This window comes from Medicago truncatula, chromosome 2 (assembly GCF_003473485.1).
Source record: "Medicago truncatula cultivar Jemalong A17 chromosome 2, MtrunA17r5.0-ANR, whole genome shotgun sequence".
NCBI classification, from domain to species: domain Eukaryota; kingdom Viridiplantae; phylum Streptophyta; class Magnoliopsida; order Fabales; family Fabaceae; genus Medicago; species Medicago truncatula.
The window spans coordinates 8,905,021-8,919,741 of record NC_053043.1 but is presented as its reverse complement, the minus strand read 5'-3'; the positions used below and the strand labels follow the sequence as shown (position 1 = coordinate 8,919,741).

Below are 14,721 nucleotides of genomic sequence, written 5' to 3'. Positions count from 1 at the left end.
TCATGATAACTGTTATTTGGATTATGATAATGTAATACTTACCCCCAGTGGTTTTAAACCGCCTACCTGTCTGTATGGATGGGTAGACGTTGTGCAGGAGTAGTGCTTGGTGAGTTTGTGTTTGGTGATATCGGGAGCTTTCTCCGATATCAGTGTTGAGTCCGCTCTGATCTAGGCTTGTTGTGTCGGTCTAGATTAGGTTATTTTTGGATTTTGTTATGTTGGAGATTACCTGTTTGTTTGGAATTTTGAGATGCATCTATGTGATGTAATTTATTGATTCATGATATGTATATATATTTGGATTACTCTGGTTTACATTCCGCTGTAACTGTTGAGGTTTATATACATGTTATTGGTTTTTGAATTTTGAATGTGGCGTAGCCTCTATTTCTTGAATAAATGTATTATTCGCATGTTTAATTGCTTTAATAAAAATATGAGTGTTACAGTTGTTGATGGGTTTTGTTGTTGTTATTGGATTTTATTGTTATCATTGCTGCTGGATTTTGTTGATGTTGTTGTTCTTAATACTTTTCCAGAAATGGATGAATGAGTTGAAAGATTCAGATGGAGAAGATGAAGAAATGAATGAAGTTTTCTGGGTTGGTGTGTTGTTGATGATGAAGATCATGAAGAAGAGGATGGAAGGTGAAGGAAAAAGATGAATAATATAAACCCTAACGTGTTTTTAAATTTATTTAACGGAAGGGACCAAAACAGGTAACGGAGATAAATATAAAATACTCAAATAATCTTTTTTTTAGTTAAGGGACCAAAGCGATACCAAATAAATACTTAAGGGACCAAAAACGCATTTAAACCTTACATATTCAATCAATGATTTGAACATCAACATTTCAAATTCTGGTGCATATGTTTTTCAATTACTTTGATTTTATCATATTATTTATATGTATTTTACCATTATACGCTCTCATCTTGGGTATTGTGAGTTTGTTAACAGATTCATCATTTACGCTTTTAAGATATAGAATATGTGATTATATTTGATGTATTCTATCAATTTAAATGTTTATATATTTTTTTTTCAGTCAATCACATATTCTTCTTCAAAATATAAAATATATATAAACATTTAATTTAAAACAATTTATACCGAAAATAAAAGGACAATATTGTATTTCAATCTCAAGGACACACTAATCTCGTTTCACACCAACGTTTTCGTACACCTCTCAATTTCCTAAAAGAGATCTCAACCGTTTTGTTTCTTAGGACACAATCAATCTCAATCGTTCGTAATAGCGTCTTGCTGGAGACTTCTAAACCCACCGCTTCCCTGTTTCATTTCTTCATCACTCTATAAATCTCTCTTCAATCTTCATTCTCTCTGAATTCAACTAAAAAAAATGGCCTCTCTATCAAACCTAAACCAACTTCTCCATACAAACACTCTTCCAGTAACCTCTCTCAACTCCACACCTTCAATTTCTCCGTCGACCATCACAGTCGGTTTTCTGAACAAACATGTCAGAAAACCGATTGTGTTGGCCGATGGTTTGAGGCGGGTGGTGTATGTTCAGGCTAATAGAATCGATGATGAGTGGGGTCCAGAGCCTTCTGCTGGTGTCGCGGTTGCGGAGGTGCAAGCAACTGAGAAAGTGTCGGATGGTGAGACGGAGAAGCTGAAGAAGGCGTTGGTTGGTTCGTTTTATGGGACTGATCGTGGATTGAAAGCGACGAGTGAAACTAGAGCTGAGATTGTTGAGCTTATTACTCAGCTGGAAGCTAAGAATCCCACACCTGCTTCCACTGATGCCTTGAGTTTGCTCAATGGAAAATGGATTCTTGCGTAAGTAAAATTATTTTACTATCTAGTTTGATTCTTGTATAGTTTTATGTCCAATTTAATTTTTAAAACGTTATGTTGAATGAATTTTTAGCCAGATCAATATTTAAGCTCAAAATACAAATAGAAGAATAAATAAATAAAAAAATGGAGATGCGGGGTATCGATCCCCGTACCTCTCGCATGCTAAGCGAGCGCTCTACCATCTGAGCTACATCCCCATTGTTGATATCATTCATGTTTCAATAAATATGATTTGGTTTTCTTTATTTTTTTTTATCAAAAATTTCAATTAATTTTCATATTTTTATTCTTAGCAGTGGTTTATGTTTCTAAGGTAACATAAGTAAAGAGTCCTGCTTAATTCTTATTATTGATGTTAACTTGAATTTCTGAAATTGCATCACATGTGTGAACAAGAGGTACAAACAAATTATTTCAACCAGAATAATGGCAGTGTGTAGTAGTTGTTCTGCAGCTAATAAACTCGTGGTTTGATTTGTGGTTCTTCAGGTATACATCCTTTGCCGGTTTATTTCCATTGCTTTCGAGCGGACTACTGCCATTACTTACGGTTGAAGAAATATCTCAGACTATTGACTCTGAAAGTTTGACTGTCCAAAACTCTGTTCTGTTTGCTGGTCCATTGACTACCACCTCCATTAGTACCAATGCCAAATTTGAAGTTCGAAGTCCGAATCGTTTGCAGGTTTGCCCTTGCTCCTTCTTCTTTTCTATTTGTATTTTTATACTTCACCCTCCTGTTAGGAGAGAAATGAATACGGTATCTTTGATTTCGATTGACGTAAGTCAAGTCTGATAAACTATTTCAATCAAGGATCGAACTCATTCTAACAAAGAAATTGACTTCGATTGAAACACATTAATCACTTGCGCTCACCACCTATTTTCCTTTTATCCAATTGTATTAGCGTTTTAAATTGGTCCGGGAGAAAAAAGATTGACATTTATTTAGTCTTCGAAAAATAAAAAAATTAGTTTAAAAAAGGTCAAATATTAATCTAATGAGGAGAATCAAACTCAAGATTAGTCTATTAAGTATGACAGTCCCATATAACAAAAAATATTAATTTGATTTTTAGAACTTTTAAATATCAGTTAAGTTAGAGTTATGGACATTACTTGGCTAACATTTGTAATTTTTTGAAGATTAGAATAGTAGTTCTTCACTCTAAAAGCTTATCCGTGTAGAATTCAATTTAGACAAACAAGTGAATTTCATCATATCATGATTTAAGTTATTGGTCTCATCTTTTATCTTAATCAGATCAAGTTCGAGGAAGGTGTCATAGGCACTCCACAACTCACAGACTCATTAGAGATACCAGAAAATGTGGAAGTTTTGGGGCAAAAGATTGATCTATCACCTTTCAAAGGCATATTTACTTCTGTCCAAAACACTGCCTCATCTGTCGTGCAAACAATTTCCAATCAGCCTCCGTTGAAGATCCCAATTTCCAACGACAACGCTCAATCATGGTTGCTTACTACATACCTTGATGAAGAACTACGTATCTCAAGGGGCGATGGTGGCAGTGTGTTTGTTCTTATCAAGGAAGGAAGTTCTCTTTTGACAAACTAAAGAAATTATATGTAATAATATCCAGTGTTCAATTGTTCGTATATTCATAAATAAGCAACACTGGATTAGATACATATTGTGCAAATAACTTGTTGTCTGTAACAATTTTGTATATGTAGTATCATCCGCTGTATATTCTTACATTTGAACATTTCTATACAAAATAATTGTCACCATTTTAGATATAAAAAAATTTAGTTTTATAACCATCATTTGAACTATGGAGCTTATTTTCAAATTCTTTTAGGTGTTTCTTCAGTTCAACCATTTGAACTATGTCTTTGGGACCTGTAAGCATTTGATTATTCTTTTGATTGGGCAAATATTTTGATTGTATGGTCATTGTATTTTTGTTTCCTGTTAGTGTTCTAATCTGTTGCCATATGGTCCTACAATAAATTTTGTAGTGCAAACAAGTCCAGTAAACCCTAAGTTGTTTCAGACTTTCAGTGGTTTTTTCTATACTTCCAAACAGGGAAAGTTAAAATTGAGCCATTTCAAGTGGCTCTTATAACTTCTTTTGGTGGTACTTTCTGTACATAACCATATGAGATATATTGTATACAGAGAAGACTCTTAAAACTTTTACTTACAACTCTATATATACAGAGCTAAATTGTAATTTAAATACAAATATTAATAGTAGTTTTATGTTGCTTCGAATAGTTAGAGTGGTTGAGCTATGCATCGGTACTAGGATGTCCAATTTGGTTTCTAAAACATTAGTTTAAATGATTTTTTAGGCAAAATATTAAGATGCTTAGACTAATCTTAGTTGCTCCTTGGATTCAAATTTGTTTTTCTCTGTGTTTTGTTCGTCTTAGTTTAATAATTTATTGGTAGTTGATGTGTTAGGGACCGCTGCCCTCGGTTGGTCGCTTTGTATGTGTAATTTATTCTCATTTGGAGTACTCCAATGAGAACTCAAGTTTGGTAAAAAAAAAAATCATTAAACTAGGGTATTTTGATACGTGGAGATATACTATAGTCGCACTCTAACACGCCCCAATAATAATAGCCGAATCATCCCAATTTTTATTTTCTTTTAACTTGTTACCGGTTTCATGATAGGGTAACCATTTATTTTATATTTTTTTCATTATTTGGTTGAATTTGTCTGTTCTTCTTCTACAACTTTAAACTCCACCAAAGCTGTTTTCACATTTCAGGATTCAACATCCAACCTGTAGAAACAAATTACAACAGTCTCAAACAAAAACTTTTTGGAAGTTGAAAACATGTTCCAGGACAATTTTTTACTTTTGGAAGTCTCAAATTACAACTGAATAAGAAAGATGTGATCAAGTGAGCTATACTATTTAAATACATTGTTGCTTGAGCTACAAGTTAGCTCTTATGACAAACAGTTACAACCGACTAACTGTCGTCGGTACATGTACAGAACTCTAAGTTCTAACATATCTCAAAAACGGTTAAGATCACTTTGAAATTGGTTAGCCATCGGAGCTTGGAAACGATAAACACATAAAAGCTTGTAAATCGTGTGACATATCTATACGGCAGTGGCCTAAACAATGTGACCTTAGCATTTCTCTTGTTATATAAATCTTACAAGTAGGTTATTTTGGTAAATAGTTCCCACTTCCCATGTTTAGTACTTTAGTCCATAGAAATTGTTCACGTGTTAGATGCCTCCCATTTTGAAATAAATATGGGTTTTTTCATTTAATTATTAACTATTTATTGTTGACAATGATTTGTGTTTCGATGCCAACTTATGATGTTCTGCTTATTATAGATGTTAACTTTAATTGCATCACATGTGATAGGAACAGCAAGTATACAATAATGCCATAAGAATATAGCTTCTGACAATGCATGCTAGTTAACAAAACTATGTTCCACAGCTACCAAATTCGTGGTTGGATTTATGGTTCGGCAGGTATACATCCTTTGCTATCTACCGTTTTGTTTCTTAGGACACAATCAAATCGATCTCAATAAATCCACAGCATCCATGTTTCACTCCATCCATCATTCTCAATAAACCTCTCTTTTCCTCTCTCTTCAATCTTTATTCTCTCTTAATTCAAGAAAGAAAATGGCCTCTCTCTCAAACCTCAACCAACTTCTCCACATAAACACACTTCCAGTAACCTCTCTCAACTCCACACCTTCAATTACTCCATCGACCATCACATTCGGTTTACAGAGTAAAAATGCCAGAAAATCGATTTTGGTGGCCGATGGTTTGAGGCGGGTGGTGTATGTTCGGGCTACTGCAAATGATGATGATGATGATGAGTGGGGTTCAGAGCCTTCTGCCGATGTGGCAGTTGCGGAGGTGATAGTGCCAGAAAGTGAGACGGAGAAGCTGAAGAAGGACTTGGTTGGTTCCTTTTATGGGACTGCTCGTGGATTGAAAGCGGCGAGTGAGACAAGAGCGGAGATTTTTGAGCTTATTAGTCAGCTCGAGGCTAAGAATCCAACCCCCGCTTCCACTGATGCTTTGAGTTTGCTCGATGGAAAATGGATTCTTGCGTAAGCAAATTCGTTTTACTAACTTTCATTTTTTGTTAACAAGTTGTTTTACTATTTGATTTGATTCTAGTGTGTTTTAGTTATTAATTTTTTATTGTTAGACAATGATTTGTGTTTGGAAGGGAATTCTCATATTCTGCTTATTATTAATGTTAACTTTAGCTTGTGTTCTGCAGCTAACAAACTTATAGTTGGATTTATTCCGCAGGTATACATCCTATGCAGGTTTATTTCCATTGTTGTCAAGCGGGCTACTGCCATTACTCGAGGTTGAAGAATTATCTCAGACTATTGATTCTGAAAGTTTAAGTGTCCAAAACTCCGTTCTGTTAGCTGGTCCATTGACTACCACCTCCATTAGTACCAATGCCAAATTTGAAGTTCGTAGTCCAAATCGTTTGCAGGTTTGTTCGTGGTTCTCCTTTTCGTTTATTTATTTCCTTGACGCTCTAGTAACCACCTTTTCGTTTATTTATTTCCTTGATGCTCTAGTTATGAGAGAAATCGATATATAATTAGTATTCCAGTTGAGGTAAGTAAAGTCCGACAAATTATTACAATCAAGGATCAAACTCATATTCTACCAAATAATTTAAGCTTAACTGAAGTGTATTAATCAATGGTGCTTACCACCTGTTTTTCTTTTCGAGTTTAGTAATACATCATTGTTGGTATTAGTGTTTTAGATGTTTTATTAAATAAAATATTTGAGTTGATCCTTGAGAAAAAAGATGGACACTTATTGTCTTTGAAAATGTCAAATATTAGTCAAATTAGTCTAATGAGGAGAATCAAACTCAAAACGACTCTAATAGGTACGGAAATTTTGTGGACACTAATCAACTGATATTAAATTTTTTGAAGAACAAGTTGGTAGTTATTCACTCTAAATGCTTAATCTTGTAGAATTCAATTAAGATAAACAAGTGATTTTAATCATATCATGATTCAAGCTGTTGGTCTCATCTTTTATGTTATTCAGATCAAGTTTGAGGAAGGTGTCATAGGCACTCCACAACTCACAGACTCATTAGAGATACCAGAAACTGTGGAATTTTTAGGGCAAGAGATTGATCTATCATCTTTCAAAGACATATTTACTTCTATCCAAAACACCGCCTCATCGGTTGTGCAAACAATTTCCGATCAGCCTCCGTTGAAGATCCCAATCTCCAACAGCTATGCTCAATCATGGTTGCTTACTACATACCTTGATGAAGAACTACGCGTCGCAAGGGGTGATGGTGGCAGTGTGTTTGTTCTTATTAAGGAAGGAAGTTCTCTTTTGACAAACTAAAGAAATTACATTGGTTTGGTTTACTTTCTTGGTAATTATATGTAATAATATTCAGGTGTTCAATGGTTCTTATATAAGTTATATTCATAAATAATCAACACTGGATTAGGTTCAAATTGTGCAAATGACTTGTTGTTTGTTTGGGATTGGGACTCACAATTTTATATATGTATCATCGGTTGTATATTTCTGCATTTGAGCATTTATATACAAAATAATTGTCACCATTTTAAATTTATAAAATGTTAGTTTTGCAACCATCATTTGAACTACGGCCTCATTTTCAAATTCTTTTAGGGGTTTAGCTCAACCACTTGAATTATGTCTTGAGGATGTGTGAACAATTGATAGTTGTTATGATCAAATAAAAAGGAAAATAAGAAGAAAAGAAAGGTTTGTAGAGGTACATAATTTTTTTATAAATTAGGGTCGGTCCAATGTATTTGTAGGCTTAAAATTTGGTTTACATTACTGCATGCAATTGTCATTGATGTTCCATAACGTGGTAAGTGGAACAGTCCAAAAAGGGATTAAAAGCGTAGCATGTGAAGGAACAAGCTATGCATATAAAAAAGCAGGTAAACCATTTTTGGTTCAGGTTCAGCATATTCAAAGCAAGAGTGGCTAAGGTTTCGTGTAGGACATAAACCATTCTCACTCCCAGAAACTTACAGTATTATATGGACCCAATTTAACACCATATTGTTGAGACATATAAATTAGGTCATGTGCATGGTTCAATAAATTCTACAACACATTTATTAGTCACAACCAAACCAAAACTTTAGAAAAATTGCGACTTTAAATCTTTAATGATGTCTTAACCAAGTTATTAGACTCGGTGATTAATAAACTATTTGTTTGAGGACCTCGAATTTGAATAATGACTAAAACAATTACTAATTAAACTTTTGAGTATTTTGCTAAATGGTGCGAAATGTTTTCGCACAAATCACACGAAGGTACCGTTTGGCCAGGCTTTTTTTTCGGTCTAAAAGCTACTTTAAAACAAAGTTAAAATAAAGCTCTTTAAGAAAAAGGTTAAAGCTGTTTGGTTTCTTTATTTTTTTTTTAGTTCTAAAGTTATTTTTGAGTTAAAAGCTGTTTGGCAAAATATTGTACAAAACTTTGAATTTATTATTTTTTGGTGGTGTCTGGGGTTCGAACCCGGGACCTTGCATATATTTATGCATTGTCTATAAATAAAAAAACTTTGAATTCATTATGAATTAACATAATAAATAAAAAAATGTCTAAAATATTTTTTGAAGGGAAAAAATGTTTAAAATATAAAAGATATATTTTTACCAATACTATATTTACTCAATGACGTTTATTTTGTGTAACATGAATACAAATTTGTATCATCATATAAACGACTTGTTAAATATTTGAATAGGATAAATAATTTAAGGAGGCTCAAATAATAACATAAATAATATCAAAGTAGTTTGGAAAATTAAAAACAATAATCATTTTTTTTTAAAGACATAAATCATCACAAACTCAAATATTTCTACTCTCCATCAACGCAACTCCTATTTGATTTCTAACTTTATTCATGTAGCCTCCATCTTGCACTCTTCCTGGATTATATGAACTGATTTCTTCATTTATATTGTTTTCTTCGTCACGCTCAATCATATCTATAATATGTATATATGTGTATATATAATGAGAATAATTGGTTTTTTCTTTTCCAATTATACTCTATAACAAATTTTGTTATAAGAATACCATATTTTTAGTGTTGGTCAAAAAGATAAGAATTTATATATATAATATTATATTTGTTACATTGCTGGTGTCATTGAAAAAGATATGTTTAATTTTTTTAATAAGAAAAAGATATGCATAGTTTCTTACGATACAAATGTGTAAATTATATATAAGTATAATTTTTTTAGGCAACTACACTTGTACTTTTAATTAAAATCAAAATTTTATAAAAATAATTATACGCATTACACAACACTAACAAAAATTATACGCATTAGCATAACAAAAAAAAAAACAGAAAGAGGAACATAAAGTATTACTCTAAACAATAATGTGTGTGTATTTCCGTGGTTGAAGAAAGGGAATAAAAATATTCGGTGTCATTCATTGACAGCGTGAATACAAATATTTGCGTGGTTGTGATGATCAAAAGATATTGAAGTTAATATATAAGTGATAAAAAGATAATAAAATTCCTTAAAAAAAATAGATAATAAACTTAAATGGAACCTCATTAAAAAATTAAATGGACCGGTTAAAAAAAATAAAATGGATGAAAAAAGCGTATTGAAAAAATAAAACAAAAGGTTGCCGGCGGGAGTTGAAGAGAGGTGCTTGTGAAATAAATTGGGGAGAAATAGTTTTTTGAAGTAGCATTCAACAATTTTTGGTTAAAGCTCATCCCATTCAATTTTATGCATTCTAAAAAAAGTACTCTTTTTCGAAGGTACTTTATTGATATTGTGTTTGGCCTAGCTTCTCCTTAAAAACGTAGAAAAGCTGAAAAAAAGCCGGGCCAAACGGTACCGAAGCAGCACAATTAAAAGCCGGTTACTTATAATATTTAGGAAAAACATTTTTAAGCTCTGTTTGGTAAAAATAAGCTATAAGTTAGCTGATAGCTTGGGTTACATCCCGTATAAATCTTAATAGTATACCACTTCTAGCAATAGCTCTTAATGCCGCATCTCTTCCTAGACCAGGACCTTTTATTATGACTACGGCTCGTTGCATGCCTTGATCTACTACTGTTCGAATAGCATTTGCTGCTGCGGTTTGAGCGGCAAATGGTGTCCCCCTTCGTGTACCCTTGAATCCACACGAAGCTGAAAAACTTGCTTATTAAAAATAATGTGTTTGGTAAAATTAGTTGTTGAAGTGGCTGATAAGTATAAAATAAGATAAAAGGACTCTTTTTTTTTTAATATACATATAGACACACACATTTTTTTTGTAATGTATTTATTTTTTAATATTTTTAATTATAGTTAAATATGTTTTTGGTCCCTCTAAATATTCAAACTTTTGGTCTTAATCTCCATAAAAAAATTCTTCGACCTTTAATCCTAAACAAAAAATTCATCGACAATTTTGATCTCTGCTTTATGAATCCCAGAAATAAGAGTTAGGTGGAAACAAAATGTGAGTTAGAATATATAAAATTTTACAACGTACAATAGACTAGTTACTTTTTCCTTTAAAAAAAAATAGGCTAGTTATTTTTTGTGTGATGTACGGTAGGTTAATTATAGCAAAATATAAAGCATTTCTTTAGTAAAAAATACATATATATATATAAAGTGCTCCTTAAAAAAAACAACGTGACATTTTTTTTAAGGGAAAAAATGGGGCGGTTATAAAGATGAACATGGGTAGTTGTTTAATTGAAAAAATAATTAATTTAAATTGGGTTAAAGTTGGAAGAAAATATAAAAAGCTACCAGCTATAAGCTAAAAAGCTACTTGAAATAGCTTTTCAAAAAACGCTATAAGCTCATGAAAAAAGCTTGTTACCAAACACGTCACGTTTTCATCTAACGAGCTTATAAGCTAATCCAACAAGTTATAAGCTAACTTTTTTGTGTTACCAAACACAACCTTAATCTATTGATGGAGCAAGGGCTGGCTCGTGTCTCAAGAATGGGAAAAGAACTAAAATTATAGCTAAAATACAATTGTGACTCGGTGTTATATCCTTAAAAAAAATCATTGCACCCCCTCAAGAATAATCATGATGGCTCTTAAGATTTAAATTATTTAATTTTAATTTTAATTTCAAAATAATAATAATATTTTATATTATATTTTTTTGTTATATTGTTGGTGTTATTGAAAAAAATAATCATGATTAATTTGACTTGTTATAAATTGAAATACACAAAAATTTATAGTTTTAGTTTTAATCTAAATAAAAAATTCATAAAAAAACATCATTAATAATTTTCAAATGTTAGCGCAATAAAAAGAGCGGAAAGACGGGCACGTGGGAGCCCGTCTATTCGCTAGTAGTTATAATAATATTAACTAGTATAATTATTTTTTTTGAGGAATTAACTAGTATAATTTTTGACTGGATAAATTGTGGATTTGTAAAATACTGACTTTTAATTATGCCCTCGTGTGATTTGTGCGAATATATTTCGCACCATTCCGCATTTTCCTTAAACTTTATTTACCTCTTCATCGAACAAGACTTGGTCTCAACTCCATCTAAATTACAACTTACAAACAAGACTTGATGCATGTTGTCCAAGTCATGCTATTTTGTCATTTTCATTCCTCATAAGAACTATGTCTGTATATGTATGGACTATGGAATTATGTATGAATGTTTATATTAGAGAAGGAAAGTGAAAGATATGTTTTCATGCACACCTAATCACGATTTTTTTTTACAGTTTTTGGTTGATTTGTCACATATATACAAAGCTAGCAGCGAAAAATCTATCATCTTGACCTAACTCCAAGCCCCACCACGTCTGATCATCACTATTTTACAAGCTGTAGTCACCTTAGAAAGTAGGAACCCGAGTGTGACCGATCACCATTGTTACATATTAAAATTAAATTGAATGTATATAACTTTTTTTTTTTTTTGTGTGAAGTAGTGTCTTTATTATTATCAACATCTTTTACTCGTGGGATTGGGAACCGAAAGACAGACAGCTCTCAAAACCGCATTAAAGAAAGTGATCAAACAAGATAAAATATGTTAATCAACATGCTTTCAGATTATTTGGATCATCTAATCCAAAATATTTACATTTCATCAACACGGTTACTTGCTTAACAAAAGACAAGTGCACCTAAGAGTGCTTGTGCTTCTCGGTGTTAGGTGAAAGATAAATGTTTCACCAACCAATTAATCAAGCTATGAGATCTCCGAAAATTGATAAAGAACTAAGGCTTAAATATGATTTTCGTCCCTGTAAAAAAAAAAGTTTGAAAAACATCCCTGTAAAAAAAAATTTGTTTGAAAAAGGTCCCTGGCCCCACTAAAATGTTGAAGTAGCATGGTTTTTGCCACGTGGCATGCCACATAATATTAAATTTTTAAAAATAATTTTAAAATTCTAAAAATTGTTTTTAAAATTTAAAAATTTTAAAAAAATTAAAATTATTTTTATCATATAATTTTCAAAAAAAAAATATTTTTTTTTTTAAATTATAAAATCTGAAATTTCTGAAAAAAAAAATGAAATGATTTTTTTAATTTGTTTTTAAAATATGAAGAAAAAAATATAATTTTCAAATTAAAAAAAATTAATGGTCGAAAATTTAATTTTAACAGTTTTTTTAATGGTTTTTGAATTTATTTTCATATTTTTTTAATTTAAAAAAATAATTTTTAAAACTTTAAAAATAATTTTAATTTTTTAATTATGTGGACTGCCACGTGGCAGAAATTGCACAGTCAGCAACTGCCATGTGGCAAAACCCATGCCATATCATCAAAAATGTGGGGCCAGAGACCTTTTTAAACAAAAAATAATTTACATGGATGTTTTTCAAACTTTTTTTTTTTACAGGGACGAAAATTAAAACGGGTCCAAATTACAGGGACGAAAATCATATTTAAGCCTAGAACTAATATTAAATGTGTCATAAGAACTAATATTAACATGACCGTAAAAGAATATAAAGAAAAGACTAATAAAAAGTAAAATTTATGATAGGAAAAAAAAATCATTAATAAATACAAAGGTAACTTTATATATTGAAAATAAATACTTTTGTTATGAAAACAGTAAATACAAACAATAATATAGAGAAGGAGAAGAAGAGAGAATAAGTAGAAGGTGTTGTTTAACCTGGGAAATGAGAGTTCTTTCCTACCATGGAAAATTCCCTTTTCCCAGGACAGCTGTCTGTTTTTACTGACTATGTCTAAAAAAAAAAAAACTCAGTTAATTTTTTTAATGTTATTTGTAATATTACTACTGTACCTCCCCTTTTTTCACAGCACAAAGTACACCTCTAACCTCCATTGTTTATCTCTGATTCCAGCTTTTTGCCAAAACACCAAACCGCTTTTTCATTATCTTACAACATTATCAATTGAAGAAAATTAAAGATCATTGTGTTTGGAAATTTTATAAGATGAGTTTTATCCATGTTAATTTTACAGTTATTTTCAATTGAATTTTTTTTCTTATTCCGATTATGGACATTTCTTTAAACATTTCAATTGAATTTTTAAATTCATTCTACTCTTGAAGGAACTATTTTCATATAAATGGTTTCCTGGCATACAAAATAGCAACCCTTCCGTATTCTCTTCATCCAGTAACAGTGAAAGAGTTATGATTTTTAACTAGAAATGAAAGAACCAGAAATTTTTTGGAAAAAGATAATGCAGTAATTGATGTAAAAAATGGTTATGTTAAGAACAATGCTTCGAAAACGTTTTGGATTGGCAACAAAGAGAACAAAAGATTTGAGAGAAGAACTTTTTAGAGACACTAACATGGTTAAATTTAAAACCCCCACACACGAATCCTCATAACCAAAATCTTGCAAAGAAACAACCTTTGATTGATTTAAGGAAAACCCCAGTTATATTTCCCCTGAATTTTGAAAGAAGGATATTGTGATTCTGATTGTGTTGCTGGAAGAAGAAGATGCAACAAGGTTTGGTTGGGGTTCTATGTCTCTATTAAAATAAAACAATAAATAAAACAAATGTATAATTGTTTTTTAATAGTTTGGTGGGGTCAGGTTTTTTGTTACACAATAGCCAACAAAAAGTATCAAACCATTACCAGGTAACAGATCTAGACCATACACGTAAAATAAATATTAAATCAATGGTTGTTATTAAACTTTCTCATCATAGTAAAAAACTTTCTTTTCCCATACTAAACCCCACCTAAGTAGAAGTATTACTATTCTCTAGTATATTCAGAATGTTACAAATGAACTCTATTTATAGGGAAATATAGTAGCCTATAGACTAAGCCCAATAATCAAATAGTATGGCCTATTAACCCATTTGATATATGGATATCCCACTTATAATATTCATAACAACTTTGTAGTTATTTTTATCTTTATCTTTATTATAATAAGACTTAAATATGTATTTGGTCCCTCTAAAATTTTCCTTTAACTTTTAGTCCCTTCAAAATTTTCCATCTTCACTTATATTCCCTCATTTAAAGTAAACTCATATGTAGAATTTTTATTTTTGAATAAAATTTTGCAGAAAAATTCATAATATTATAAGAATCTCTCCCAAAAAAATTTAGAATTTTTTAACAAAACATGAATTTAATATGAGTGTTTATATTTTTTATGGTTAAAAATTCATATTAAATTTATGTTTTGTTAAAAAATTCTATTTTTTTTTGGAATGATTTTTACAATATTCTACACATTTCTGTACAATTTCATTAAAAAAATACTAAAATTAACTTAAAAATAGGGACCGAAAATAGCGATTTAAAATTTTATAGGAACTAAAAATTGAAGGAAAACTTTAGAGAGATTAAAACAAAAAGTTGGTAT

At 31.1% G+C, this 14,721-nt stretch overlaps 2 protein-coding genes and 1 non-coding gene across 3 annotated transcripts; 2 read left to right on the top strand and 1 right to left on the bottom strand.

Moving 5' to 3' along the window:
• Positions 1 to 1,308: 1,308 nt before the first annotated feature.
• On the top strand, positions 1,309 to 3,609 carry LOC11439352 (light-induced protein, chloroplastic). Its single transcript, XM_003594107.4, has 3 exons — positions 1,309 to 1,816; positions 2,327 to 2,522; positions 3,102 to 3,609. The coding sequence occupies exons 1-3, from the start codon at positions 1,374 to 1,376 to the stop codon at positions 3,414 to 3,416; spliced, it is 954 nt and encodes a 317-aa protein (XP_003594155.1). The 5' UTR covers positions 1,309 to 1,373; the 3' UTR covers positions 3,417 to 3,609.
• TRNAA-AGC (transfer RNA alanine (anticodon AGC)) lies at positions 1,962 to 2,034 on the bottom strand. Its single transcript has one exon. It is a non-coding gene; the product is annotated as a tRNA-Ala (tRNA).
• A 1,657-nt stretch (positions 3,610 to 5,266) lies between the features above and the next one.
• Positions 5,267 to 7,449, top strand: LOC11439351 (light-induced protein, chloroplastic). The gene is made up of 3 exons (XM_003594106.3): positions 5,267 to 5,918; positions 6,127 to 6,322; positions 6,901 to 7,449. The coding sequence occupies exons 1-3, from the start codon at positions 5,479 to 5,481 to the stop codon at positions 7,213 to 7,215; spliced, it is 951 nt and encodes a 316-aa protein (XP_003594154.1). The 5' UTR covers positions 5,267 to 5,478; the 3' UTR covers positions 7,216 to 7,449.
• The last annotated feature ends 7,272 nt before the right edge of the window (positions 7,450 to 14,721 follow it).

Excerpts from the sequence above, each read along its gene's own strand:
- LOC11439352 (XM_003594107.4), top strand. The coding sequence starts at position 1,374 with ATGGCCTCTCTATCAAACCTAAACCAACTTCTCCATACAAACACTCTT. Across the intron at positions 1,817-2,326 it reads AATGGAAAATGGATTCTTGC|GTATACATCCTTTGCCGGTT; the intron begins GTAAGTAAAATT and ends GTGGTTCTTCAG. Across the intron at positions 2,523-3,101 it reads GAAGTCCGAATCGTTTGCAG|ATCAAGTTCGAGGAAGGTGT; the intron begins GTTTGCCCTTGC and ends TATCTTAATCAG.
- LOC11439351 (XM_003594106.3), top strand. The coding sequence starts at position 5,479 with ATGGCCTCTCTCTCAAACCTCAACCAACTTCTCCACATAAACACACTT. Across the intron at positions 5,919-6,126 it reads GATGGAAAATGGATTCTTGC|GTATACATCCTATGCAGGTT; the intron begins GTAAGCAAATTC and ends TTTATTCCGCAG. Across the intron at positions 6,323-6,900 it reads GTAGTCCAAATCGTTTGCAG|ATCAAGTTTGAGGAAGGTGT; the intron begins GTTTGTTCGTGG and ends TATGTTATTCAG.